This window comes from Nothoprocta perdicaria, unplaced genomic scaffold (genome assembly GCF_003342845.1).
Source record: "Nothoprocta perdicaria isolate Ctin4 unplaced genomic scaffold, notPer1 scaffold_186, whole genome shotgun sequence".
Taxonomy (NCBI): Eukaryota; Metazoa; Chordata; class Aves; order Tinamiformes; family Tinamidae; genus Nothoprocta; species Nothoprocta perdicaria.
Genome location: NW_020455049.1, coordinates 908,557 through 936,091, shown reverse-complemented (window position 1 = coordinate 936,091; position 27,535 = coordinate 908,557). Strand labels below are relative to the sequence as shown.

General features: G+C 46.9%; 1 protein-coding gene across 1 annotated transcript; it reads right to left on the bottom strand.

Moving 5' to 3' along the window:
• Positions 1-820: 820 nt before the first annotated feature.
• On the bottom strand, positions 821-22,140 carry TSPAN32 (tetraspanin 32). The gene is made up of 8 exons (XM_026036791.1): positions 22,004-22,140; positions 20,062-20,176; positions 18,560-18,657; positions 14,400-14,474; positions 5,020-5,121; positions 4,206-4,298; positions 3,012-3,095; positions 821-916 (listed from the first exon to the last, which is right to left on the bottom strand). The coding sequence occupies exons 1-8, from the start codon at positions 22,067-22,069 to the stop codon at positions 821-823; spliced, it is 729 nt and encodes a 242-aa protein (XP_025892576.1). The 5' UTR covers positions 22,070-22,140.
• Positions 22,141-27,535: the final 5,395 nt, after the last annotated feature.

The window sequence follows — 27,535 nt, the reverse complement described above, 5'->3', positions numbered from 1 at the left end:
TTAAGAAAGACGTGGTATTCTGGTTGCACATTTTAGAATTCATGTGTTGTTTCCTATGTTTTTTTCTTAGTTTATACAGAGAACTCTGTAATATTTGAAATTAGGGAGGAAAATAGCAAAGAAACACATCAATGGCTGTTGGATGCCTAGATATATAAATACGATTAGAAACTTGCCCAAACTCAATGACTAGCATCCAGGTTGGAGAACACATTTCCCATTAGCAGAGCCACATTTAGTGCAAACACATTTGTTGACAGCAAAAGATTTGTCCTGGGCTGGAATCCAAAGCCGTCTTCCTAGAAATGTTCTATCTTTYGGGGTCACAAGAAACTGCTCAGATGAGAATGCAGGAGAAGTCTGAATGAGGCAGATTAGTTCAGACTGTGGTTTGGGSTTGCTGGGATTTTTCTTCTCTTTCCTTTTTCATGTGGGTTTTTTGTTTTTCCTTTTTCTTAAGGCAAGAAGACTCGGAGGCTGCTTGCTTTTCCATCACTGAGCTGCAACCACACATTCAGCGTGGCGACCTGCATCCCCGAGCCCAGCTGTGTGCCTCCCTTCATCCTTGTCCATTTTCCAAGAAGAGATGGCAACTGCTGCTCCACAAAGCATCATCCGGAGTGGTCCGCTGGCAATGCACAGCAGCGAGAGGTGCTGGAAAGGGAGACATGCAACTGGAATAAGTGTCCCACCCAGGAGGTGACGTGTCCCACCTCCTGTCCCCAAGCAACACCTCCTTGGGCCATTCTGCAGACTGTTTCAGGTAGCTTCCTAGGCCCAGAGTTGGCTCTACCTACCAGGGATCCAGGTTGGCAGATTCCTACCTTTCTCGCAGGGTGTATTTGCCTTTCCGGTCGAGGTTGTTGCTGAAGTGGATGGAGAAGCAGAAGAATGAAGTCAGAATCATCCCATAAACCTAAAAGCAAATAAATGCGATAGGCAAATAGTTAAATACTGAGCTGATCATGGTGCTCCAGCTGCACGAAAAGAATATTGCCTGTTAGTTTGTGGAAGCTCTGGTTGTTATGTATTAAAACGGCACATTTTTGTTAAGGGAGCTGTTTTGCAGTAAAATGGCAAACAACTTCAACATGACAGAAAGAAAAAAGATGTGGTTAAAACATCTGATCGGAATTAGCACAGTCTGGCTCAAGATCAAGCCTAAAAATAAAAAAAAATTAAAAAAAAAAAGAAAAAAAAGAAGAAAAAAAAAGAGAAGCCGTGAGGAAATTCAGATTTCAAATTTCTGCTGCAAAACATTTCTCTGTGCAAACAAACATATATCTCATAATAGCCTTTTGCAGGAATAGAATAGGGAGAAAAAAAATCCTCAGATATTGTTTGGGGTTAAAAAAAAAAAGGAAAAAAAAAAGGGAAAAATCGCTTCCTTTGCATTGCAACCCCCTCATTTGCAAGTTGGGGGGTAGAGCCGTGCAGCGGTGTCTGATAAATGGCCCGTGTAAATCCAGGGGGGTTATCAGAGGTGCAGAGGCTGCGGGGAGCGGGACGAGGGCCGCGGGGRGCGCGGCCCGCTGGGCCCAGCCGCGCGGGAAGGACAGGGACATCGGAGCGGTCGCCAGGCGCTTCCGTCGCATCCGGCCGGGACAATGGCCAGGGGCTCCGGGAGGCTTCAAAGGGCCATCGTCGCCTTATCTGCCCATGGCACTAAGCTGGGAAAATAATAATAAAAAAAAACCCAAACACCTCGCTCCCACTGGAGCCTGGGAGCTCCCACAGCTGTAGGAGCAGCTGAAGTGTCTCCTGTGCCCAAGAAAAATGAGGCAGCACCAGCAGATATCAACAGGTGACTTCGCAGTGGGCATCAGGTATAGCTCCTGGAGAGGAGAGAGAGGATCTACACCAAACTGCAATGAACCCTTAAAACTAAAGCTTCATGTGAACCCAAGTGTTCTGAGCAAGTAGAGAGATCCGCCTGCTACATGTAACACTGCCTGAGGGTTTTCCTACTTTATCATTTTTACACTGTTAGCGATAAGTCTTCATCCATGTTTTCTTTAGATAGTCTTCTAATCTATGTAAACTCCACAGATTAGCCATGCTGCTCTTGCACGATATTTAAACACACTCCATTCTCTGCAGACACCCACCTCTAGCTTCACACATAGCAACTTGAGACAAACAACTCCGAGCTGGCATTCCTGCCAACATTTCTAATAGGGAAGAGATAAAAGACAAACCAGTGTTTGATGAAAGACTCAGCAGATAGGAGCCACTGGCTCAAGGCTCTCGTGCTCACACAGCATTTACGGAGCTAGGAACCTTTTGGGAGTATTAATTTGTAGGACTAGGGGTGAAGCTACCACTCCTAGATACAGTGTGTTCTATGCCAAGGCAGATAGTAGTAGTTTAAACATATATATATATATATATATAGTCAGAAAAAATCGCCCAGAGGTATTGCAGCAGAATAAAACCTAACTTGATGTTTACAACAGGAGTCTCCTGGATGGTATTCTTTTCTGGCATATTTACTACACGCACAGGGCCCTTGCAGAGAGGCAGCTGAAGTGTGATATATAACTGCCAAAGAGCGGGCAGATATAAGACTTATGAGTGTGGCTCTCCAGCTCCCGAACACGTTGCCCGCTGAATGACACACTCCCATGGCAGCTTTTCTGTCCCCTTTCCTCCCTCTCTCCCTCTGAAAACGATACAAATCCAGCGTGGGAGGCAGCACCGCGTTTCCCGGAAGACGGGGCTTTTCTGCATCCCTTCCTCTGCACTTGCTGACACTTGCACTTGGCTATTTCTGCCGAGGAACCRCTCGGCTGGCAGCTGCCGCCCGCCGCCACACGGGCCATGGATCTCTCCCAATTTCTGTGACAAAGTCACCCCTGTGTATTTGTATTTCCCCGTCACTCAGGCCTAAGCTCCAAAGTCATTTGAGTCAGGTGTCTAAATCCTAGCTCCTTGAGGCTAATTTAGGATACAATTCCCCTCCCGAAGCCTGCCTCCCTGGGCTAAAAAAAGCCAAGAATGGGCATAGCTACCACGAAACAGATGGCGACGGCCAGCAGCGCTGAGACAAAGCCCATGTGCTTCTTCAGGAAGTCCTGGATCTCTCGGAGGCAATCCTGAGACAAGAGAGACACTGTGACAGGAGGCAAGGGGGAGACTGCGACAGCACACTAGTTGCTTTGGGAATTCAGCTGTATTTAACACATAACTGCATTTAATAGAATCTCAAAAAAAATGGTGGAATAAAATCTACAAAGTGAAATGAAAACATTTCATTTCAGCAGCACACCTTAATGCAACRTATGTTCTTCAAGGATACTATAGCACAACTTTGCGTGGTGTCATGAAAATTAATGGGTGTTAGGGCTACGCATGCCAGAGACTCCACTGAAGACCAAGTGGGCTACTAAGACAACCAGTAAGTCAAGGGAACCACTGAAAGGTGTAAGAGCACGATCTAGGTCAAGTGCTTTGCTGGATAAGGGTGCTCACGGTGCTGCAGCATCAATGCTGAAGAGTAAATGTGTTACAACCATGAAATCCTGCAGTTCCAGATCTTGGAAAATACATCTCTGTGCTCGCTTCCCCCAAACAGCGGCCGGAGAAAACTCAAACCATTAGAGGTGGTGAATGGAGTCAAACACAGCGGCCAAATTTGTTGTTCTCTTCCTTCCTGTTATTTGATCTGAAGTCAACCTGCTTTTGTGAATTTGTTCTTCAGGATATAGCATTTTGAAACGCTGCCCTGCAGGCTGATGGGTGCCTAAGCATCGCAACGTTGCATTAGCTCCTGACATCTTTGCAAATGGGATGTTTTTGTATAGCTGCAGCAACACGTTCCTGTTTTTCCTAGGAATAATTTGCTTGTTGGAATCTTGTTCTCCTAGGAATAACACATTCAAGCTGGCAGCTGTAGCTACTTCAATTCATTTGACCACTCCAATATAAAAAGAGGGATGGAAATATACATGATAAAGCTACTGCTGGACGCAGTCCTTACTTACGAATTCCTCTTTTTTTTCATTTTAAGCACATGTTCAACGCCTTTGGAAAAGGGAGTGCAATAACCATATGCACCTTCAACATTTTGCTGTTAGGGAAATACCCCTTAAAGCCTCAGAAATCAGCACTGCAYGGGAAGGCGGGCAGGTTTTTGAGCTCAGACCCATCCCTGTGACACCACAACCCTTGCACACGCATGGAGGAAGGACTGACTTTCTCCTTACCTCTTCCACTGCCTCGGGGCGGCCTGGCGGGCACGTCCTGCGCTCCACATGTCCCGTTTCTCCGAAGGGGGARCGCTTCCCGCAGCACAGGAACTGCAAGGAAGCGGCCGCGTGGTCAGGCAATGCCCGGGGCGCTCCCCTTCCCAGCCTTGTYAACGATGGGGACACCTTCCACAGCGTGGCTAAGGCAAGCAACTGGTGAAGGCTGCGTCCTCTGCCTGCTTCTCCTGAATTTGGGAGTATGAATAACCCYCCTGGTTCTCCTGAATTTGGGGGGATGAATAACCCCAGGCCTCATTTTCCCCACGAGAAGCACTCACGCTCCCGGCTGTGTCTCTGAGGAGCTGCTGGTGTCATTAGAATGTGGAGTATTTGCCCTTAACTGCGGTCTGAGAAGCACAGATGAAAGCAGCTTTGGAAAGCCCTTATTACAGGGAATTAAGGAAATATTTGTGGAACTTCATCCGTTATCTGTACCTCGCTGGGAGCAGAGAGGCGTTTATCTGCTTTATCATACCACAGACATGGAGAAACAGGGCTTGGCAACAGCCTACCAAGGCAGACAAAAGTTAGCTACAGGACAAAAGCCTAAATTTAAGATCTTGCACCAGAGCAATACTCCTTCCCTCCCACTGGTAATCCAAGTGGTCAAACCTAGAAAGTGTCTAGGAAGGGAAAAGCAGACGTGGCAACAAGCAGAGACACCCTGTTCCCAAGGGAAAACAACACTGGTGGCAGATGAAATGGGCTGGTACCACAGCTTACTGAAACCCATGGAAAGACAGTCCAGAGCAAGGTTTTTGCCAGGTCTTACTGTTTCATGGATGGCAGCCAGCTCCTGCCTCCTGAAGCTGGAGGCATTCCTCCTCACCTCCTCGTACACGAAGTCATAGACGTCCATCATGCYGTCTTCCACCTGTGAGCAAAGCAGAGATGGGTACACACACAACGGTGACCACAGGCCCCTGGGGAGGGAAAGGCCCTCCTGCCACGTCCCATGAGAAGCTTTCAGGCAGAGGGCAACAAGCCACGGCAAGGAGGGACTTCAGCRCTTCCCTGTCCTGCCAAGGGACACGCCTCAGATGGATATTGTTATCCCACCATTATTTATTCCTCCAGTCAATGAAGTAACAGACTGATTCAGTGGTAAATCAGATTCTAAATATTTACCAGAAGCATGAGAACCGATGGCTTGATAAATCCTGGGATTTATCCTCAGGTTCTAAAGGAAAAAAAAAAAATCCACAGGTGACAACTGCCTTCAGCACCAGGGATCAAAATCTTTCCTTCATTTCCAGGCACTTCCTTACCAATATTGATCAGAGTGGAAGCAACATTTGGCTTTTAGAACAGAAGAAAATCAATCCGTAAGAGTGGGTGGCAGCATGGGGAGGAACAAGTGCTCTTGGAGCAAACCCATCTCAGCAAGGYTTTTCAGTTAGGTCTTAAGGGGCTGCACTTAGAAATTACCCTAGCAAAAACACAGCATTGCCTGACATCTTCACAGCTTGGAGGTGAAAAACRGGTCACTTGAGATGGTTACAGACATTACTCTCATATTATCCTGTTCTGCCTGCTCATCCCCAACGCAGGGAACTAACACAGGCTAATAACAACCAAGAGGAAGAGAGAGAGAGAAGGGGACTGAGAAAGATGCTTGAATTTTGCATTTCCCCATATCAGGAGGGACAAAAAAAAAAATCTAGTTCTAAGTAACTTGTCAGAAGATTTTCCCAAAGTTGGAAACGGTTTGGTGGCTTTGTTTGGCCAAGTGGTGCAACAACAACAACAACAAATGGATTCAGTAARGAAAGTTTTCATTTGCACTAAAGAGTTGAATTGAAAATAACAAAAAAGGTAATTCCTTGACCTCCTGTTTCGGTCTTGTGTTTTTAAGGAATAAGAACACTAAGCAGCCTGCTTCCCCATCCAAGAGATTTTTTTAACTTTTTCTGAGAAACTCATCTCCAGCCTAATATACAGGGATAAAACTACTTGTGTTGTCACTACATATACACAGATCTAAAAGTTAATGGGGCACATACACAATTTTTGTCTCTTCAAAATTGTCATTAGCTCAGGACGCTTCATTTCCTTTCAGAAAGGTCCCAAAATTRGAGCAGGCTTTTTAGGAAGGCTGGCATAACTTGAAAACATAGACAAATTGATTCCTGTTTCATCCCAACAGTAAAACTTGGTCCAACCACTACCAGAGATATTTTACTAAGATGACACATCTGCTCTGGCTCCAGATTCACTCCTCTTCTGAATGCTGCCTCTACTCCTTGTCTTATATTTGCCCCATCATATTTGCTCTTCTAAAGAACCTTCTGATGCTCCAGACAAAGCCTGCAGTCTTCTTGGGGATTGCATTGCTTGGCTTTCCACTAGGTCATGAAATAACAGCTTGTTATTTGTGCTCCTTGCCTCTGTCATCTGCATATATGCTACTGAATAGCATGCTATATCCCATATTATACGAGCAAGTGATGTTGCTGTGCATAATATTCTACAGAAGATACAAATCTATTGCCAAAGGAGCTTATCATCTAGATAACTTGCAGCCCCTACGTCACCATTATCTCCATCGCTGTTTCGGTGACAAAGGTGGAGAAGCAAAATCTCCAGATAGGTAATGACTAATACACTCCAGCATCACAGGCTCTTTCTGAGCTCACTTGTGAGCTGCCTCCTTGGTTATCTGCTGCTGTTTCGTCTTGCAAAGCAGCCTCCAAGAGCTGAAAGCACAAAGATTAAAATGGAAGTGCTTTACAGCAATAATTTCCTCTTACAAATGTGTTTCTAGGCAAGTCTAGGAGCACCACTTGCTGATTAGCCATTCTCAGCATCTATAACTAATAATTATATCTAGCAATCTAGCATTTTTATCTAGCTTTTCTTTTTTTTTTTCTCCTCTTTTTTTCTCTCTTTCTTCTAGAAACATGTAAATTTGAAGGAGAAATCTACACAWCTTTACATGGTCTAACAATTTGTTTTCAAAGATTATTGCCAAGAAATTTCTAATTTAAGCAGTTCAGAGGTAKATACAAAGCCCTAGAACTCAGTATTTATCACTAGCTTTTCCCTTCCACACCAAAGACTGTGCCACAGAGTGGGCAAGAGGTGCAGTTTGGCAATAGGAGGCCCAATAAAACATTGCACTAATACATCACCTTTTTAGCAACTTTTCTGCTGGGGACAGTGACCTGAGCTGCAAGCAGGCTCTGGAACAGCAGTCATGCAGAGCTATGTCTACCCAGACCAAAATGGCATGCAAACTCATGTGCATCTAAAGTATGAAATAAAAAGTATAAAAAGAAAAATAAAGTATGAAAATACAGTCCCTAGTTTTATAACTTGCATCAGGGTGTGTTTGGCTGGGATATACACATTCACCTTTATACTTCCCTTTGATTTGGGACATAACACAGTGGAGAACCGGAGAGCTTTACTGCTTTGAGGCAAATTGCTGTCCCCAAGAGACTGCCATCACACACTCCACTGAAGAGGAACTCGCAGAAGCCCCATTGCCCCAGAGCAATTTTCTCCTTGGTGTTGGGGAGGAACAAGAAACTACTAAGATCAGGGTGCTTGCTCTTAGTTAAACAACAGGATGTCTTTTACGTTTCTGAGTGGTTATGCTGGTATATTCAATCATATGCCTTAAGAAAACCACAGGTGAGCCCTGTCCTTGAGCTTCAGTAGCTGTTAGTCTGTAAGGTGCTCACACAGCTGGAGGAGAAGAGGAATCTGGTTTGGCTTCTTTTCAAAAGGTCTTAGAACTGCCCCTACACATTAGCACTATTAGGGTAAAGTGGATTTTCCTGTTACCAGTGATGTGCTGCTGACTTGGTGCATGGTGCAAACCATTCGGCACGCAGATGGTGGCTCACTGTTGGAGGGGCACTTCTAGACAAAGCTCTCCCTTGCTACGAGAACGTGTTTCCTGCCCTCGTCTGTAGGAAAGGCAGAGGGATAAAGATGAAGTGTTAGCTGGGCTTCAGCTTGAGAAGAACCTCCAGCTCAAATGACATGGCAAAAGGGTCACGCCGAGTAGTAGGGATTTTTTTCCCTGGGAGGAACTTAGTGAAGTGTTGCAGCTCCAAATTAGTGAAAGAATTAGAGCCTCTCACTTCCATTTATTCCTTAAAGAAACATCAGGGATGATACAGATGGGTGAGAGAACACACAAGTGGAACAGCAACCCTCAAGACTGATGCAACTGACTCCAACTAAGTTAAAGTGGCAGCATTTTTCACTTAAAAAAGGTGTTTTATCATCCCGCTGGTCATTTATCCCCCAAGAAACAGAATGTATGATTATAACAAGGCATTTACTCCTCCTAAATCATAAGGAAAGGTAATTTCACAACCAAACAACTGTCTCGAAGACAAGCCCACCTTTTTCAGGGGATTTGGGGCTCGACTGGATGATCTCTAGAGGTCCCTTCCAACCTCAACCACTCCGNTTTTTTTTTTTCTCCTCTTTTTTTCTCTCTTTCTTCTAGAAACATGTAAATTTGAAGGAGAAATCTACACATCTTTACATGGTCTAACAATTTGTTTTCAAAGATTATTGCCAAGAAATTTCTAATTTAAGCAGTTCAGAGGTATATACAAAGCCCTAGAACTCAGTATTTATCACTAGCTTTTCCCTTCCACACCAAAGACTGTGCCACAGAGTGGGCAAGAGGTGCAGTTTGGCAATAGGAGGCCCAATAAAACATTGCACTAATACATCACCTTTTTAGCAACTTTTCTGCTGGGGACAGTGACCTGAGCTGCAAGCAGGCTCTGGAACAGCAGTCATGCAGAGCTATGTCTACCCAGACCAAAATGGCATGCAAACTCATGTGCATCTAAAGTATGAAATAAAAAGTATAAAAAGAAAAATAAAGTATGAAAATACAGTCCCTAGTTTTATAACTTGCATCAGGGTGTGTTTGGCTGGGATATACACATTCACCTTTATAATTCCCTTTGATTTGGGACATAACACAGTGGAGAAGATTTGTATAGAGGTTTGATTTGTGTAGGGGTCCCTTCCAACCTCAACCACTCCATGATTCTGCGATTTCCAGGGATTGCCCTTAGCACCACAGGAGAGGAACCTGCTGCTCTCCAGGGACTCTTCTTGCTCTCTGTGCCTTTGGGAGGCCACCACCAAGCACATTTGCTGTGGAAACGACACCTCAAGCACCTYTGGCTCCTGCTACAAGGGATGTATTCACTTCAGCATCACTCAGATAGTCCTTCCGTGGCAGTCTCCACTGGTTCCCTTGCTTAGCTGCAYACTAGGCATTTAGCACAGGCAACTGGAATAAAGTGATCCAACCATGCTACCGCCTTCCTTGCTCCAGCAAGGACACACATCCACATTTCGCTATCCCCGCCTTGCCTTTCTTCTCCACATGGCAGACTCGCGTCAGAAACGGGGAGGAGAAAATAAACAGGCAAAAAAGGAGCTGGAGCAGATGGCTGTGATGCCTGGTACTGAGTTTAATTGAAAACAGAGCAGCGCAGGGAAGAGAGGGGGAATCAGCAGGGAGAAATCAGCAGTGGGAGCTCCGTAATGCATCAAGGCCTCTTCTGCTTGATGCAAACCTCAGGTATTTCTCTCCACCAGGTTTCATAACAGCCCGRGGACCTGCTCCTGCAGCAAAATGCCACAGAAGAGGCAGAAAACGGGCCAAGCGGGTTCAGCGTCAGGGCAGCCATGAATTATAGAAAACWGGAATGCAAACGCATCAAACAAGGGAGCAGTGTCTTGCTGGGTGGCGTGAACACAAGCACTAAGAGGTGYTATATTTAACAAGACTGAGAAAGAGGGAGGTTGTCTTTCCCACCTGTAGCTTGCATTTAGGTCCCGTTATAATCGCCACGACTCACGCTTGCATTCAGAGGTTGCCCTCAAACGGAGGCTGCTGCCTTGGACCTGAAATGTCAGCATAAACTGTAGCCGATCCTGCAAGAATTTGCTCCAGTTTGCTCCAATATACATTACTAACAGGAATTACAGAGAAAAAAGGAAGAAATAAAAGCTACAGGGAGAAATATGGGGGGGGGGGGGAAGAAAGAAAAAAAGGGGATGCTGATGCAAGTGCATGTTTTATGCATGCAAAACTCTTAGAGACAGAGGCAACACTTCATCTTACTTTGYAAACGTGTTTGTCACGAGCCAGAGCTGCAGATAAGACACGTCTGGTGCTGACCCCCCACGCAGGGCAGGGAGGAACAGGGAGGCTCTTCAGGAATGGGAGCCGGCCCTACCAGTGCTCCTTGTTCAACAGCTGTAACCATGAACCTCAGCCCTGTGCCAGGCCCGACCAGAAAGGCACCATCTCAAAAGAGATCACCCTGCTCCCTACCAAGGGAGGCAGCTGCTGCTGCACGTAAGAGGCCCTGATGGAAGCCTGCACTTTGGAAAAGCTCAGTGGTCCCTCAAGCTGGGTGAGAGGATGCAGGAGAGCAGGGAACGTGAGCTGCGGGATTAGGAACCAGCTGTTGGGAGATTGCAGCTCTGCTGAGGACGGACGGGGCTGTGATTTAGGAGTCTCAGATATATGGGAGGACAAGCTTACCCCATCAGCTGCGGCCCACGGGATATGAGAGACTGCTTCCTTTCCACGGAGTCCTCTGAAGAGAGCCTCAGGCTGAGCAAGGCTGCACGCGAGAAGGTGCCTGTGCACCCTGGAGCTCCTTCCTCCCTCAACTAGAGGCTAAATCCTAATTTTATTCCCCAAGTACACATAATACAACATAAAAAGAGCACTACTGCTCTTCTACAAATGCAAAACAAAATGCTGCTGGAAAATCTGCTCATTATGTTAGCAGCAGACACAGAAACATAACCAACAGGCACAAACAGCCTGGGGACAGCAAAGGAGATGTGGAAAGGTAACTCGGATGCAGATTAGCAGGCTGGAAAGTGCAGCCTGACCATATGCACACACTGTGCCTTTCACACTGCAAAGCTCCCAGGCTGACCTGACCAACGCATCAGCAACTGCCTCTTTTTCCTGGCCACCCATGGTCAAAGGAACTGCTGCTACTGCCAAAACAGGCACAGGACTCGGCATATTTATCTGCACCAAGGCTTTGTTTCAAGCTCTCCCCTCAAATCATGGTTTGGGGGATCATAATTCATTTAGACTAAGGTAACAGTCACCTGCTAATGAATGGTTGTAATTAAAAAGCTCCTCCTGTTGCGAAAGCCCTCTCACGCTTCAGCATTTTTCCCTTTTCCCTGACTCATCCTGCCATCACCCTGGGCACACGCAGGGCTCCCGCAGGGAATTTCCAAGCTGCAGGCTGCAGAGAGGGGCAGAGAAGAGCGATGCAACGCCGAAATTCCTCCAGCCTGTTTCACTGCAACGCCCAGAACGCCACCCAAAGCCTCCAAAATATTCTGTGCTGATTAACAAGAATAGCAAAGGCCATGCTGGCTTTTACAGTGCCTGTAAGCCTGCCACCCCGCCCAGCTTTAAAATAGAGATTAATGGGCAAGCAGAGGAAAAACACCGGCCTGCTGTAGTTTGTGAGGAGAAAGCTGCAGCCTCCCCCAAGAGCAGCGCCAGACGTGGCATAAGCCTCTCCTATGTCCTCCCCGTGTTCGAGAGCCCAGCTGCATCTGCCTAAATTGCAAACGATCGACAGACCTCGCCTAAACTGGCAGGGGGGTATGGGAATACCACCATAAAAATGAGGGGTTTGGGTTTGTTTGTTTTGAAAGCAAGGCTCAGCTCTTTGATATCCAGAATGAGMACTTGCCAGCACGGCTGAAAACCACCCAAAACCCTCCTCGTTACACCTGGCCAGCCAAAGGTGGGCCTGAGAGTCCGATGGGGGTGAAGGAGCAGTGGTGGGCACAGCAGGTAGGAACCAGGCTGCAGCCACGAGCCAAAGGGAGAAACACTGAGGCACAAACGGCTTCTCTGAATGGCTCAGCAGTAAGGCCAGCAGAAAAGTTAAATTCAACAACCTTGGGATGTCAGGTATTCGCGTTGCTGCTCTCCCAGCCAGCTCAGCCCGAGAAGTTCTGACATCTCTGCCAGCGACAGCAGCATGATTTTCCTCRGGGCAGAACACCACCTTCTCCCTTGGTCCCACGAGATAAAATACAAAGGATTTCTTTATGAACTGGGCACACACTCTGACGTACAGACAAACACTCCCATTCTCCTGGGCTTCAGCTTTTTCGCTTCTGGAACCCCTGACGTTGCTCTTCTCAGTCCAGCTGACCAGAAGGCCGACCATACACCATAAATGGCTCACCAAAACCCACGTGCTTCTGCAAAAGCCTCAATTACYACTCGAAGGAACCACTAGAAGGAAATTGGGACTGTAATCACATATACCAGGAGACAAAGTACAAGCGAGAGAAGACAAAATCCAAGTGACGCGCAACGATGTAGTTAACGAGTTGTAATTTAACCATCATCCTTTCTGCATTTTGAGCTCAGGTTTAAGCCAAGGCTCCGCAGACACTCATTTCTTTCCCCCTTCAGCAGTCAGTGCTGCTTACCTGTGGATTAATTGCTGATYACTATTAATCAAGCGCTATCATCTTTCGACCACGAGAACTATGATACATTACACACAAGAGAAGAGAGACAAGTATCGGGATCCACTTAAAACCCTGCCACTGGGATGTTTACCACAGCTTGTTCTAACAGGTTGGCTATTCTTTTTTTTTTTTTTTTTTTTTTGCAGAACCTGGTAAACAAACACACTTTGGAAGCAGGCCAGTCATTATTTTCTCATGAGAAGCACCAGGCAGGTCTGGATATAATTCTAGAGAGGCAGGACTGGGTCACTCCTCACTTCAACCTGGACATCTTCCCTCAGTCTTGTGCTTCCAGAAGRATGTTATTTTAATTTCTGTGCAAAACACTACACATTTGTAAGACAGGGCTTCTGCATTTTGTGGATCAGATCTGAACAAAGGAATGATGAATTTATATATGTGAGTGCAAAATGCTTATCCTTGTGGCTGTTTAACAGCATGCAACCCATGTCACATTCAAATAGTAATCCAGAATGTCAGCACTTTGCAGCTTTTGAGAAGGAAGTCACCTTTTTTTTTTTTTCTTCTCTTAGAATGTTTTATGAGCAAGGGGCAGGAGGAAGAAGCAAGAACCAGAAGCATTGCCAAATTCCTCTAAAAGGGAAGGAGACTGAAAACAAAATGACTGCAACACAGCAAGGAGAAGTCTAGACTTTTTAAAGTTGCAATATCAATTGTTGTTCTGCTTCTCCCAGCAGCCTGCAACCCTCCTTGCCCAGAGGTGAGGTCAGACCTGGCCCCATACACTGATGGAAGGGTCCCCACGCTGCTGGCYAGCAGGGCTGTCCCTCGTAGGTCCTGCCACCACGTACCTCACCTTGGGCTTCCTCAGCACCTTGCCAACCTTGGCCACACCATCTTCAGGAGATGCCTGCCCCAGCTGCTGAGCTAGCAGGAGCCCTGCATCCTCAGCTCCTTTCTYCACCACCTTCACCCAGCAACACTGGGCAAAACTGCCACTGAGACTCGAGCACCACCTCCTACACCACCAGTATCGCTCCATGACAGCAATCCAAACCCCAGACATTCTTGCAAATTTGCCCTTGGACATGAGACCCTTGGAAACTCTCTCCTTCTGGCCCATTTGTCTCCGTGCAACAGCAGCTCACAAGCCCTCATCTCATTCTTGCGTTTTCACTCTGTCACTGCTGAGATCTAATAAACTCACTGCCTGGATGTTGATCTCCTGGCCATCACCACAGGAAAAGGCAGTCGGAACAGTCACAATCTACTGCAGTTTTTACGTAAAGACTCCCAGGTGATTTTAGCAGACACTAGAGCTGGCTGAAAACAGGAGCATATTAAGGGAAAAAACAAACAAACAGAACTCACACAAATTGGAACAAGATTCCCATTTCATTTTGGTTTCAGGAGAAATCATTTGTCTTGAGGGCCCCCATGACAAACACCTTGTGCACCCCTCTTCCCATTTGGATGATCCTTTCTGAAAGGTCCTGTTAAAAGCAGCTTCCCAGCTCGCAAAGGACAGATATGACACTGCATGTATCTGATAGGCCTCTACAAGGATGTCTTAATTACCACCAGATGTTTCTTTTATGCACAAAATCACTGCTACAAACCCCCAAACAGATGAGGGCTCGATGATATTTCCTAGCAAACAGCGCTTACCTCTGTCCTGTGAGTGTATCTCCAAAAGGCAGCTGGTATCAATCCGCAAAAGGCAAGAGCAAAACACAGAAATCCCTGAGGACAGAGAGAAAATATTGCCCGTTACAGCACAGGGAGAGCATATTTTTGTGAAAATACCTTAGGATCATATTTAGTATGCTAGTTTTAGCAAATTGGCTTAAAATTAGAGCAAAATATCACCTTCTTTTAACATCCCCCATAATGCTGGTTACTTAATAAGAAATTAGATGTATAATAGCTTCATCATCTTCCTGCAGGAACCCTCTAATTACACTGTGGCCTTGTGTAGGGGTTGACCAGAAAAAGCTCTCTCCTTCCTGTAGAGCAGCTAACTTATTCTGCCCAATTTCCTCCTAAGAAAATATATATATATATATATATAAAATTTTAAAAAGGGGGGAAAAAATTTACAGCATGCTACTATTTGGAAGCAGGACCACATACAGAGATAACTCCTTATTCAAGGCATAGAGTCTCTTCCAGGTGTAAAACTCAGATACCAGCTTTAAAGTGGGGAAAATAAGAACAAATTGGCCAACCAGAAATTCCCACTCAGATGAATGTAGCCTCTATACAAGTGGGTGAGGAGGACCTCTGGGAAACGAGCTGGATTTGCCTCCAGCCAGCCCCTCGGAGCTATTAACACCACTCTAGCCGCAGAGCCAAGTTGCCTTTCTTAAATCAGCCCCGTCCCGTTTAGACAGGAGGAAGACAGAAATATAACCAAGGCCAGCAACTGACCCTGAACTGTATAAACAATAGTGACAATGACATAGAAGGCAGCTTGACTTTTGTAGTCTTTGCTAAGCTTGCAAAGCTGGAAGTTAGAGATGCTGCGTCTTTATCTGAGCAAGTTTCAACCAAAAACAAAACAAAACAACAACAAAAAAATCCCTGCTGTAAACACTGGTTGCCTATTGTGACAGCTGGGCCAAAAAAAATTTACATTAAAAAACAAAATAAAAAAAGAGAGAGAAGCAAAAGTGCATGTAAAGCCTTTGAAGGCCAAACGGGCTCATCAAATATGAATCTGGTATCAAACCCAGAGTGTGGCCTTGGGGTGGCAAAAGATGCTGAACAAGCACCAGCTGGAAACTCTTGCCCTTGCATGTTTTTCCATCTAACCAGTCCCCTTCTGAAAGGAGCTGCCTGTCCGGGGAAAGCTGTCCCATTTGACTGAGGCTTGTTTTTAAAAATTTTATACGGATATTTTAATATGACTCTGCTGGAATATTAAAAAAGTGAAAATATTTGCCAAATGCAAGCTTAAAGAAAGAGATAAGAATATTAGTTACCCACTCTGTTTTACCAAAAACTTACCAAAAAATTTGCTTAAGGCCATGTGGCTCTAAAACCAAAAGCAAGCAAGCAAAAACCCGTCATACCACACCACCAGCTCCATAGTAAAAAAGGAAAAAACATGTCATTTCAAATCCTGGAAACAAGCACAAACATGCCAGCAAAATAACTTCGTGTGGTTTTCGTCCATTTTTTGCCTCATCTATATTTCTGCTCAACCCAGGATGAGGCACCGGCACAGAAATTTTGTTCCAGGAATGAAATTGTTTGTTTGGCATTTCACGACTCACAGTTGTCTTGTTTACAGGCTCCTTAGCAGGTGCCTGGGGAGAACCTGGCATGGCTCTTACGAAAGACTTTAATTATATATGCCTGGTTCTTTTTTCTTTTTTTGAAATATTTTTAGGAGGGGCAGGGAGTAGGATACTCAGAATTTTTGCTTCATGACAAATACCGCTTTAAAATTTAAAGTCAATGAAAATTTGATTCCAGCAACATCTTAAAAATAACCCAGTCTTCAGAGAGATGAGAGAGGCAAGTAGCTRCCAAAAAACACAGAGAAGGATCAGCTAGGAGTCAGGACAAAGAAGAAGACTCTTCCACATTACATGGTATACATTCCTCGACAAGGACATCTCCATTTTCAGCTCCAGCCCCTCACCTCAGCCCTTCACCCTCCTCCCTGCTCTGCTTTTCCTGCAACGCCRCGTCCGTGGGCATACGGAAAAGCAGACCCTTGGGAAGCTCATCCCCTAACCAGCCCACGATAAGCAATTACATGGCTCCTAGAAGGGCTTATAAATGAATTATGGGCTGCTTTTTCCCTTTCCCTGCCAGAAGGCTTTAGGTAGCATGACTCCTTAATTACATTAGAAGACATTTGGAGAAAATAAAACAATGAATTAAGGACTCTCAAAACGCTCGGCTCATCCCTCCCGCACCTACTCCTTGGGGTAGGAACGAGCTCTGCAGGGGTGAGGAATCACCCACAACCAGGGATCCTCCGTAGGGAGGTCAGGGGATGGATTTTGTGCTCAGGAGCGGGACAGGATGCAGGAATGTGCCATGATCCGAGGGCCATGAAGGACCCTCGGACCTTGCTGCAATTACATGTTTGGGAACAGTAAAGCCAAGAGCTGGTGCTGAGTGCTGGTGCCACTGGCACATCACCCAGAACAGGCTTTCGATGATGCTTTTCCATCCCAGTTAAGTGTTTGGAGCCAGCACTCAGAACAGCCGATCTGTCCTGAACACATTTTGCTCTAGACTAGCAATTTCCAGCTTGGAAAATCCAGCTGCCAGTGTTTCAGATGGGATATTTTGGCTTTCTCCGGGCTGTTTTTTCCCCTCTCCCCGTCTCCCTATCTGCCCAGCAGTTTAATGCTCCGTGTGCTAGCATCCGGGCAGGCTCTTTTCCTCCGTACAAGCAGTGCTGGCAGAGCTGCAGCTTTCCTTCCTTCTCCTCCCCATCCATAGTAACACGGCCTACAGGATGTTTATGTTGGGGACTGACTGAACGATATACCACATACCACTGAGAACAAGGATCCACGGGCTCTCCACAAGTGTCCCGGGAGRCAGGCAACAAGACCATCCCCACCAGCTCTGCTGGAGGAGGAGCTGTGTTTTGGGGGAAGAGTCCAGGACTTTGGAGAGGGGATCTGCCCAGCGGGTCATCAGCCAGGGTGACGCTCCTCCTGCTTTCCCGRGCGGAGGATTATGGAGCAACCACAACGACTGCCAAGGATGCTGCTTGCTCTCCCACACTGCCAGGTGGGAGACGCCAATACTGCAGCTTCTTCCCAATTAAATAGAAAATTAAATGGGCTTAAAACAAGGCTACTGTAGAGGAGGGAATTCCTTTAAAATCAATAGCGAGGAAAGTTGAAAAATCCACTCCATTAAGGAGCAGAAAAAGGCTGCGAGGGATTGATCATTTCTCATTTCAGGGCACCAGAAAAACCCAGCCTCAGTGCTCTGTGAGTTCGAATCCCGCTCCTGCTTCCTACCACACTCCACACCAGACCCGAGAGACTGGCRCTCTCTGCCTTCGCTTCCCACCTGCTCATCAACCTCCGGGCCTTGCCGAGGGGCAGGGACCCAAAACCCACCGTGGGGAGGAGATGGGCACAGAGGTGCCGGGTGGCCCTGCGGCCAGCGCGGGGACTTGGCCCCCTCCAGTGGCGAAATGCAGAGGAGAGGACGAGCACACGGCTCGTCACAGCTCGTGCCCGGGACCCTTTCTCTCATCACATTTGACCATTCCTGTCACTAAAGCCACGTTCCCTTCAAGCTAACCCTGACTATGGCCACTTTAGGGTATCCCACTCCCAATATCTGCCGATACCAGGAAAAAACACTTCTTCCAAAGGAGCTGTTCTCCTGACTCACTGCTCTGGGCACACTAAGCTCTCTGCAAACGCCGTGCTGCCTTGGCCTGGGCCCAAACAGGCCTTTCACTCCACACAGAGCGAGCTGAAACGCAGCATTCCAGCTCTCGGGGGGCCACGGCACTGTTTCTCTGGAGGCTAAGGCTGATATCTCTGCCAAAAGGCCACATGCTTCGTGTGTTCATCACCATCACTGTAGGGGACAGCAAGAGAAACGCTCCAGCAAASGGGAGCAAGACAAACCAAGACCACAACAACGTAAAGCACATAAAGAGAGACAGCTYTGTGAGGAAAAAATTAAAATATCCTGCATATTAGAGAACAAGGTTCACCCTTAGGAGCTGACTGGAATGGAGGAGAGGTGAAGACTCTCCTCCGCATGTCTCCACGCAGCAGGATCCGCTCAACGCTACACAAAGCTGCTCCCACCGAGTCACCCCGGGTACGCACCATGGCGGTGAGACACTCCGATTCCCGCATGGTGGCGACAGAGCTGAGCAGGGCGGCCAGGAGCAGGATCATGCTGAGATACATCCCGACRTAGAAAGCTGGAAGGACACAGGAGCTGCAGTCAGACACCAAGGATTTAGAGGCAACCTTAAGGGAGGAGATGCTTTCACCCAAATAGGGCTCAAACGGCCTGTTTTGAGGCCCTGCTACACGAGGGCTGGTTGCARGAGAACTCCGATCTCCTACAACTTTTCCAGTGCTCCTCATATCTCTCYGGCCTGCTTCTCCTGCAGAACTGTAAGCCTCCAAGCAACTTCCCTGTGCTCCAGCCGAGCAGGGTGCCCTCCAAATGCGCCAGCCCCCTCCCCAGCCAACCACAAGCTGTTGGCGACTCCAACAGCCGGATGCAGATCCGCATCCGCCGGCTCCGGGGAGCAGAAGAGGCTGCCACGCAGCCCCTATCGCRAGCTCACATGCTGCTCATCTCATCTAACAGCCACTCTCTGGTTTCCTGGCTAAGCAGAGTTGTAGCCATCCCCCATGGGAGAATTTGGGGTGCCCAGGATGTTGTACTGCAGAATGGGGGCTAAACAGTGCAGAAAATCCATGCTTGTGAGCAAAGCAAGCAGAAAGACCCCTCAAGGCCTTGGTGCCTAAGCGACAGAGGGTGGCTCAAAAATGAGGGCCTGCAAGGCTGAATTAAGTCTCAATGTATATAACCCTAATGCATAGAGCAGAGGGGAGAAGTCTGGGAGACAACTGTATTYAATCTACCTATTTTATGTTAAACTGGAGCTGGTACCAGCAGCTASAGAAGCGTGCGGATGCTTTAGTCCAAAGCATGGTTTTGGAGAAGATGCAGAAACAAGTGCAGCAGCCATAAACACATTATTTTAGTATTTGGGCTGTTCTCATCACTTTGCTCTTAGCCAGCTGTTCATCTGAGACTCAGCTTCTGTTCCTCCCTTGACTAACTTGTGTAGTCCTCCCCTCACCGCCTCTGTACAGCTCAGAGCATGAATTAAGCCAGGAAATAAGCCACATTTGCTGCAGGAAGAGGCTTCTCCATGTATTTCTMCCACTCTCATTTCTTTATGCCCCGCTCCAGCCTCTGGAACCACTTCTCATATTCTTGCTCTCTTCTTTTTCTCAACCTTTTTTCCTTCTACCTGCCAGCCTAGCCCACCTAAGTACTTAAAGATGGAGAAGCAAGGCCACAATCCTGATATCATCCTCCTCATTATCCTTTTTTTAAAAAAWTATTTATTTATTTTAAATCAGGGCAGTGGCATCCTGGCAGATGTGGCCAGGAAAACACAGCAGGTCCCTTCTGTATTGGAGGGGTCTCACCCTTCAATACCAGCTCCAAAACAGGAAAAGCTTTCTGCACAACTATGTACTCCAAAGACCATGCCCCTCATGGGACTTTCCTCCAGCATGCTCACGATGCTTTGCAGATGCTGGGCTCAGCCAAGTCCCACTGGGAGCTGAYGGCAACATACCTGTGTTGTGGATAACTTTGTAGGAGTTGCTCTCAAAAGCAATGTTGCTGATAAGGGTGAAGTGGGGCCCGAAGCGAGTGACTGTGCTCAATGCAGCAATTGACAGCCCCAGCAGCTGAAAAAGAAGATATTTGTGAAGGAGTTGAAAGGCAGCAGCTCCTGAGGAGCTATGCAAAGCTTTAAGGTACTTTTGAGGCCCACCTAGAGGCAGAAATCTCAATTCTGAAAGCATTGCACATAACTCAAAAAAACCCAACTGCACCAGGAGTAAGCCAGAGGATTGATGCTTCTGCAAAACACCCATGCAGCCACGTTCTCATCTGCAGACTACACATCTGGATTTATAAGGGCGACCCAGCAAGTCACCAAGGGACTACCATCATACAACCCTCTGCATYGCCCAAAGCAAGTCCTGAGGGCAGAGAGGTGACGTTTCTGATGGCATCCTGATCTATGGCAGCTCCTTGGAACATGAAGGGCAAGAGAGCCAAGACAGAGACAGCAAGAGAGGACAAGATAAAGAGTTGAAACCTCCAGTATAATAGACCCTGAAGATAAAAAGAGGCAAGTTCATTTCTACCTCCCAAGACAAGTTTTCAACCATGTGTCTTTAGAGTATGGAAACACAGGGCAGCTGTCTCCATGTTAAACGTGACAGTCAGGTGTCTAGGTAATCCTCACAGCCATCTAGCTATGGACAGGATGACTCTTAGATTCACCTAACAGCTCCTGCTGAAGACTTACAGTTTTCAAGATAAGTACATCCTAATTGCAGCCTACCCTGGTTATAAATAATCTGATTTACAGCAAYGGCTCTTCCTTTACTGCTGTGCGTTATTGCATATCTCTGCCCACACCCAGCAAAACGCTAAGTGCGGCACTAGTCAGCTCAGATTTCTGAGAAATGCTGCTCTGAATAAATGCACAGTGTAACAACACCACAACTGCAGCCATCCACAGACACTGTGTCTTAGCACATCCTTTGAATAYGTTTGGTAAAATCCCCCCTTTGGCTTTGCCTAAATGATGTAGTCTGCAACGTTAACAGCCTCCCTTGGAGGAGAGCGCTATGTACAGCGACTAGGGCCAGCAGTTCTGAAATGTGCCGAAACTTTGGCAAACTACRAATTTCAAAACAAAGCATCACCTTGTACCCTTCCCAACTGTATTCTTCCTAAGTCTCCATCCCTCTTTGAGCTAAATGCAGAACTTTCAAACTTGGTGGCAGGGAGAGGGGAAATAAGTTTGGATCAAGTTTAAAACACAAAGAAAGCAGCACAACTCAAAAACATCCAGAAAAAGTATTTACAAGTCGCCATAATTCCCCCCATCAGCTCTAATACCAGTATTATTTTCCTTCAATTCCTCAGAAGATGACAAGAAACTCCCATTAAATTTGCATCAAAAGCTAATATAAAAAAAATTAAATAAATACAAAGCAGATCCCTAGAAGTGCTTTTGTTTTGCAGCTGTGTTTTGCACACAAGTCCTCAAAGGGGCCCTTCTTTCTCCTGTATTTCCTTCCAAGCCCTGTGGTTTCCTATCCTCCTCAAGCACCATTATAGCTGATCACCAAACTCATACCAGAAACAAGTGCAGCTACAGCAAAGCCAACCTCCACCTTTCACTCTTTAAAACCGGGTTTTAGCAGCAAGCGCTAAAAAGAGCTGAGCCCAATGGCCACAGCCTTTCTTGTCCCCCCGTTAAAGGCTCTCCCCGGCTTGCGAAGCCCTCACGCTGCATCGAGAGCCTCCAGAAACCACAAGTCTGTCAGGGAGAGGCGGCGACGCTGGTGGCCAGCGATAACTGCCGGGGTGATAACGCGGGCAGTTGCCTTTTGAGCCCTCCGTGTGCTCAAAAACGCAACGTGGGAAAGCAGGAAACCCCCCAAGCGCTGGGGGGTCCCGCTCGTGCGGAGGTGCCCCCGTCCCCAGCTGTTTACCATGGCGCAGAGGCTGGTGGCCAGCAGCTGGCACTTGGTGGTCCTCATCCCGCACGTGGGCCCCATGGGCGGCTTCGCTGCCTCGGTGGTGGCTCCCCACAGCTCTTGATAAGGCCGGGGCTCCAGCCCAACTGGGGCTCGCTCGCTCAAGGGCCTCTTGGGAAGTGTAGTCTCCACCTACGCACTGAGACACCTCCTCTAGCCGGGGYGGTGAATCCCACCACCACGCGTGGGCCTCGCCGTCCCAGGCTCTCCATGGTCTCCTGCAGCCACACAGGAAGGAAAGGAAAGCAGGAAGGAAAACAACCGTTTTCAGAGTTCAGGGCAAACTGAAAACCAACAAGAAAAAAACAAAAAAAACAAGGCTTTAATAATCAAAATGCAAGACCAAAATATCCTATTTTCACTAAGAAGCAGTACTGTTTAATGATCATGTTGCTTAATGTTTATTGTCACAATGAGCATTGTGAACTTCCTAAAAATCTAAAATTAATCTGTTGAATATTTATTATAGAGTACAGCTCTATAGCTCAAGAAAGCTCAGCCTGATRTTCCTAAGATTTAACCCTCTCCAACAAACAAACCAGCCAAACAAACCACTCCACCAAATGGCAGTTATATTTGGCTGAAACTCTGTTAAAAACCTGTAATTCCAGATGGAGAAAATACACCTATATAGTATTGAAAGTGGTTATAAGAAAACATAACCATCTGATGCAAGAAGACTCAGTCTTCCTCAGAAGACTGAAGGTCCAAAGGACAGAAGACTGAGGTAACTTCTAGTCCTCCCTCAACATCATGTACAAAAAAAACCTACCAAATTCCTCTTTTTCCATTTTTCACTTGCCTTTTCTAGAGCCATAAGCAGCAGAGCAGCATTACTGTGAAAAAGATGGACCTGCACAGCAGAGCCCGATGGCAGAAACATCACAGGGGTCAACAGCCCAAGCTTGACTCTCAAGTCTCCAGTTGCCTCCAGAGATGGGTGCAAAAAGGGAAAAAAAGACAAAACAAAGCTATATTATTCTGTGTGTGTGTATGTATATATATATATACACACACACACACATACATATACGTGTATATATACACACAGAAAATAAACTGCACTGTGGATTTTCCTTGAGAACAAGCCAACATGAGAACACAGCCATGAACATTACGGTGCCATCTTCATGGAGATGCTCTCAGCAGAAACATGCACTTCAAATACAACAGCGTGCTGGACATGTTTCCCTAGCAGATCTCAAACAGCCTCTGCTACAGTCAGAGGCCGAGTGCCTTAATAATCCTTAGCTTCAGAGCTAGAAAGAGATGAAGCAGAGTAATGGAGAATGAGCCACACTCCTCCAAAATGGCAAAGGCAGAAAAGGGGAAAGAAAAAAAGCAAAAAACATCTCAAAACAACACTAGCTACGATATAGAAGAAGAACAAAAGAAAAAGAAAGTGGGGGGGGAAGGAAGAAGCACTTTGTGAAGCACAAAGAAGCAAGAGAAGATGAGCCAGACCAAGCCACGTTGCACAGGAAGCAGCATGATGGACCCAGGAAAGAGTGAGCTTTCTTGCAAAACGCCTCAGGGCAACCTCCTGAGACACAAGCGAAAGYGGCTCTCCACCGCAGGGATGCTCTCCATGCTCCAACATTGCATGAAAAGAGCCAGATAAACTGAAAACCGGTCCTAGAAGGATCAGAAAGATGGGAAGGACTACAGTGAGGAGAGTTTCCAGCAGAGACAGCTATGAGCAGTGAGGGGAATTACAGTTCGACTGGRTCACTAGTATTAATGCAATAGGGGCTGATCCACGGAGGTATTTAAGGTTGTGAAATGAAAGCCTGCAAGAGGCTCTAACACACAGCACCCCAGAAAATCCTGTGCCGATCACATCTCACGCTAGAGGTCCCCACAGGCTAGCACAAGCCACGAAAGCRGGCTGAAAGCAGAGTTTTCCATCCCTCCCGAGAAATCAGAGAAATAAGAGCTGAAGATTATCCACTGGAAGGCGAGGAGCACCACCAGGGGCCAAGAGTTCCTCTGGCAGCAATGCACAGGCAAGTCCCTGGCTCCTAATTGCTCAGTGCAATTCCACACGGCTTTTCCTATCTCCAGGAAAGGCTTGTGGGCAGCTCAAGGCTCACCAAGGCATCCCCTTAGGTGCTTCTGCTGCCACATCCCAGCCTGTTACCAGCTGCCATGTTCTGCAGTGTGACATTTCTTTGACCTCTAAATATGGTATTTGACTAATGTGCATACACAACTACTTATTATAAGCAAGCAAAACTCCAAAGCATGCTCAACACTGAACACATTTCTTGCTTTGGGAAGAGAGTGGAGAAACCATGATTTCAGGCACAAAGCTCAGCAGAATACCCAGAGATGCTCAGTGCTATATGGAAGAGATGGACAATCTCTTCCCTCTTCTACAAGGCCTTCTGGTCCCGGAGGTCCAGGACCTTGCACCTTACTGCAGAACCACCTGAAGGGTCACTAAATCACTCTCAACTCACCTTTGAAGTGCTCCTCTCGCTAGAAGATACTCCATTTCCGTTCAACTCCAACCATAAAAATGAGCATATTAACCGCCTCACAAAGCTTTCAAACTCTGAACACCTGGATTTTAATACGTGTCTTATCTAGGGTGGTAGCAAGTGCCTGTTCCTGGTCAGTCTCTTGCTTCGGATATGCTCTTTCTCCCACTGCAGGGTTRCTTGCCTTAAGAAAGGGAGCGTATAGCTGTTCTTCCTCTCTCACACATTAATAAATCCTGTGTTAGGTACCAGAACAAATGCACCTTAAAAATATCTGCTTCTTCATGCATATACCCTTTTTATGAGATGAATAAATCTAATGGGATTCATAACAGCTACTGTGGATAACCAAGACACACGAATAGCCACAGAGACATTAAGCCCACGACGTTAGGAGGTTGGAGCCTGGTTCAGGAAGGTATATTGGATGCACATCCGAGTCATACCACAGTGAACGGACCTGGGGCATATGTGCTTGTTGCAGTGGCGGCAATTGGAAAGGGGTTTTACAATGCTTGTTTAACTCCGTGGCTTCAGGAACAGTTTGGGACGAGAGGAGCTCTTTGTCAGAGAGCGGACACCCCTATGCTTTGAAGAAGGGTTGCTCACAACACGTTTGGAGGCCCTCCTACCTCCCAAGGAGTAGAAGATCCTCCCTCCCAATCTTCCCTTCCAAATTGGGTGCAAAAACCACAGGGGACCTCAGCTCCACACCAGGACTCCCTGCCCCATCCCTGATGATCAACCAGAGCACGAGAAGGAGTTACATGGCCTAAAACACCACGGGCAGGGGCCTGTAAATAGCCCCGGCTGTTGGGAAGTCCTCCATGCGTCCAGCTGCAGGTGGCCAGGGAGGCAGTGCGTTGCTCTCACAGAACAGCCCTGGTTTTGCTGCACAAAGTGGCTCCAAACGTGCCAGAGTTACAGCGGGGCTCTTTCATCTACTGCCTGTAGCGCTGTTTCATTCGCTTCTCAACTGGCTTGTAAATAAAAGCACCCCTAGGCCCTCTCCTCTCACCCAAACACAACCCGGCTACACTAATTGCTGAAAAGCTCTAAAGCAAGCAAGCTAGAAAGCAAGAAAGAAAGAAAGGGGGGGAAAAAAAAAGAGGGCTATAATAAAAGGCAGACAGACGGCAAGGGAGCGCGCGGCCAAAGTCTGCATTCCTTGGCTCATCCCAGGGCCGTGGCGCGGAGGCTGCTTAGCATTCGCATGGCACACGCACACAATCAAAGCTGAAATCAACTTTTAAACCCGGCGCCGGCTCTTTTCAAGGGGGGAAGGCGAGGAGAAAAGGGGGAGGGCGCTGGGCTTTGCCAAACATAAAATTCACGGTGCGGCTGCGCTGTGAATGGAAACCAGCTTTGCCTGCGGCTGCCTTGGGAGAAACAAAAACGGAGAGAAATAACGCCACTTCCAAAGGTTTTTCTTATTTTTTTTTTTTTTTTAAAGTAATTTCTAGAGTGTGCTTTAGAAACCTTCAGATGATTCCCAGGCATTTTCAAATAAATTTCAGACGAGTGAAAAAAACAAACAAACAAAAATGCTAGGAGAGTTATAAAAAAAACTTCATCATTTCCAAAGAAAACACATTTAAAAGGAGCACAAGTTGAAAGCAGGGATTTCCCTTCAAAGAATAAACTTTTTTTCTTCTCCTTGAAAAAGAAATGACCTATTAGCAGAAAAACAAACCCACACAATCCCACCTAAACCAAATGCTTTTTTTTCCCCTCCCGCAGGCAGCGCTCTACAAACCATACCTGCTCAGAAGCCAAGTGCTGCAAGTGATAGACCTAAACATGCAACCTGAGCTCTGCTCCCCACAAAAGGAGCCTGGCAGAAAAGCTGCACCTAACTCACCCAGGAGAGCAGAGCCACCACTGCTTCCTTCCTACACCCACACTCTCCACATCTTCATTGCTTTCCCACAAATCTTTGGCCACCTGCACCCATCAAGCTCAAGCCAGCTGGGTCCCTGCAGACGGATCCAGCACCTCACTCGCCCTCTTCCCCACCACCCTCCACCCACAGCCAGGTGGCAACACTTTGCTCTCACCTTTAGCAGGTGCAAGAAATTGCTCCCATTTGGGGGCTAGGAGGTGAAGGGACCTTACTTGAGGGGTTCCTCATGCAGCTCATGGCACCCTGCAGCACTGTGGTCATTGCTTTGGCCATATGCATGCCTATCGAGGGAGATTTCTTATCCCTGTCTCTTGCCCTTCCAAAATAGGATATTTCTGAGTGCTCACTTGCTCCCCAGATTACAATCAGGAAGGCTCTTGTGAGCATTCATACTACAGAGTTTAATGATGTCTCGTTTTACCAGAGCTTACATAGTCATTAACTTTATAAAGAGATTTTAAACTAAGATTACATTTCTCAGAGTACCAGCTGTACCTTCCTTGAGCCCATCAGGAAACTGGCTTTGCTGGCACGAAAGCGCGGGCAGCTCCTCTGCACTTTGCACGGCCCCAGGTCCCACAAACACATGCAAGGTTGGCAATACCCATCGCGCTCAGCAGCCCCGGAGCCGCTTCGGAGCAGCCAGCTTTGCAGCTTGTGCACAGGCATCATGCGTGCAAGCAATCCCTGCTGCACATTCTCCCTTGTGACAGGGTTTGAGACGTGTGAAGTGTGTATTATTCATTTAAAAGCCTTCCCTGGTGTTGTTTTTGTGCGACAAAAGAGTTATTACTCTTGAGTGTTGCTCTTTGGTATAGATTCTTTCTCCTCTTGCCCATCTTCAGAGGAAGGGGCTTCTCCTTCCTCAGAGGAAGGTTTGCAGCAGGTGTATGTTTTAAAGCAGTAAAAGCACAYGGGTGTTGCTCCCTGGCCGTAATACACCAGGATACCTCAAGCTACAGTCGCTAACTAGCACGGGATAAGCACCTTCTGACGGCAAAACTGACTTAAATAAAACAGAAACTAAAGAAGTAAAGCCCAGTTAAGAAGGAAAGCAAAGTTAAACTCCCGAGGCAAAACAAGGCAGGGCGCAGCGCGGCG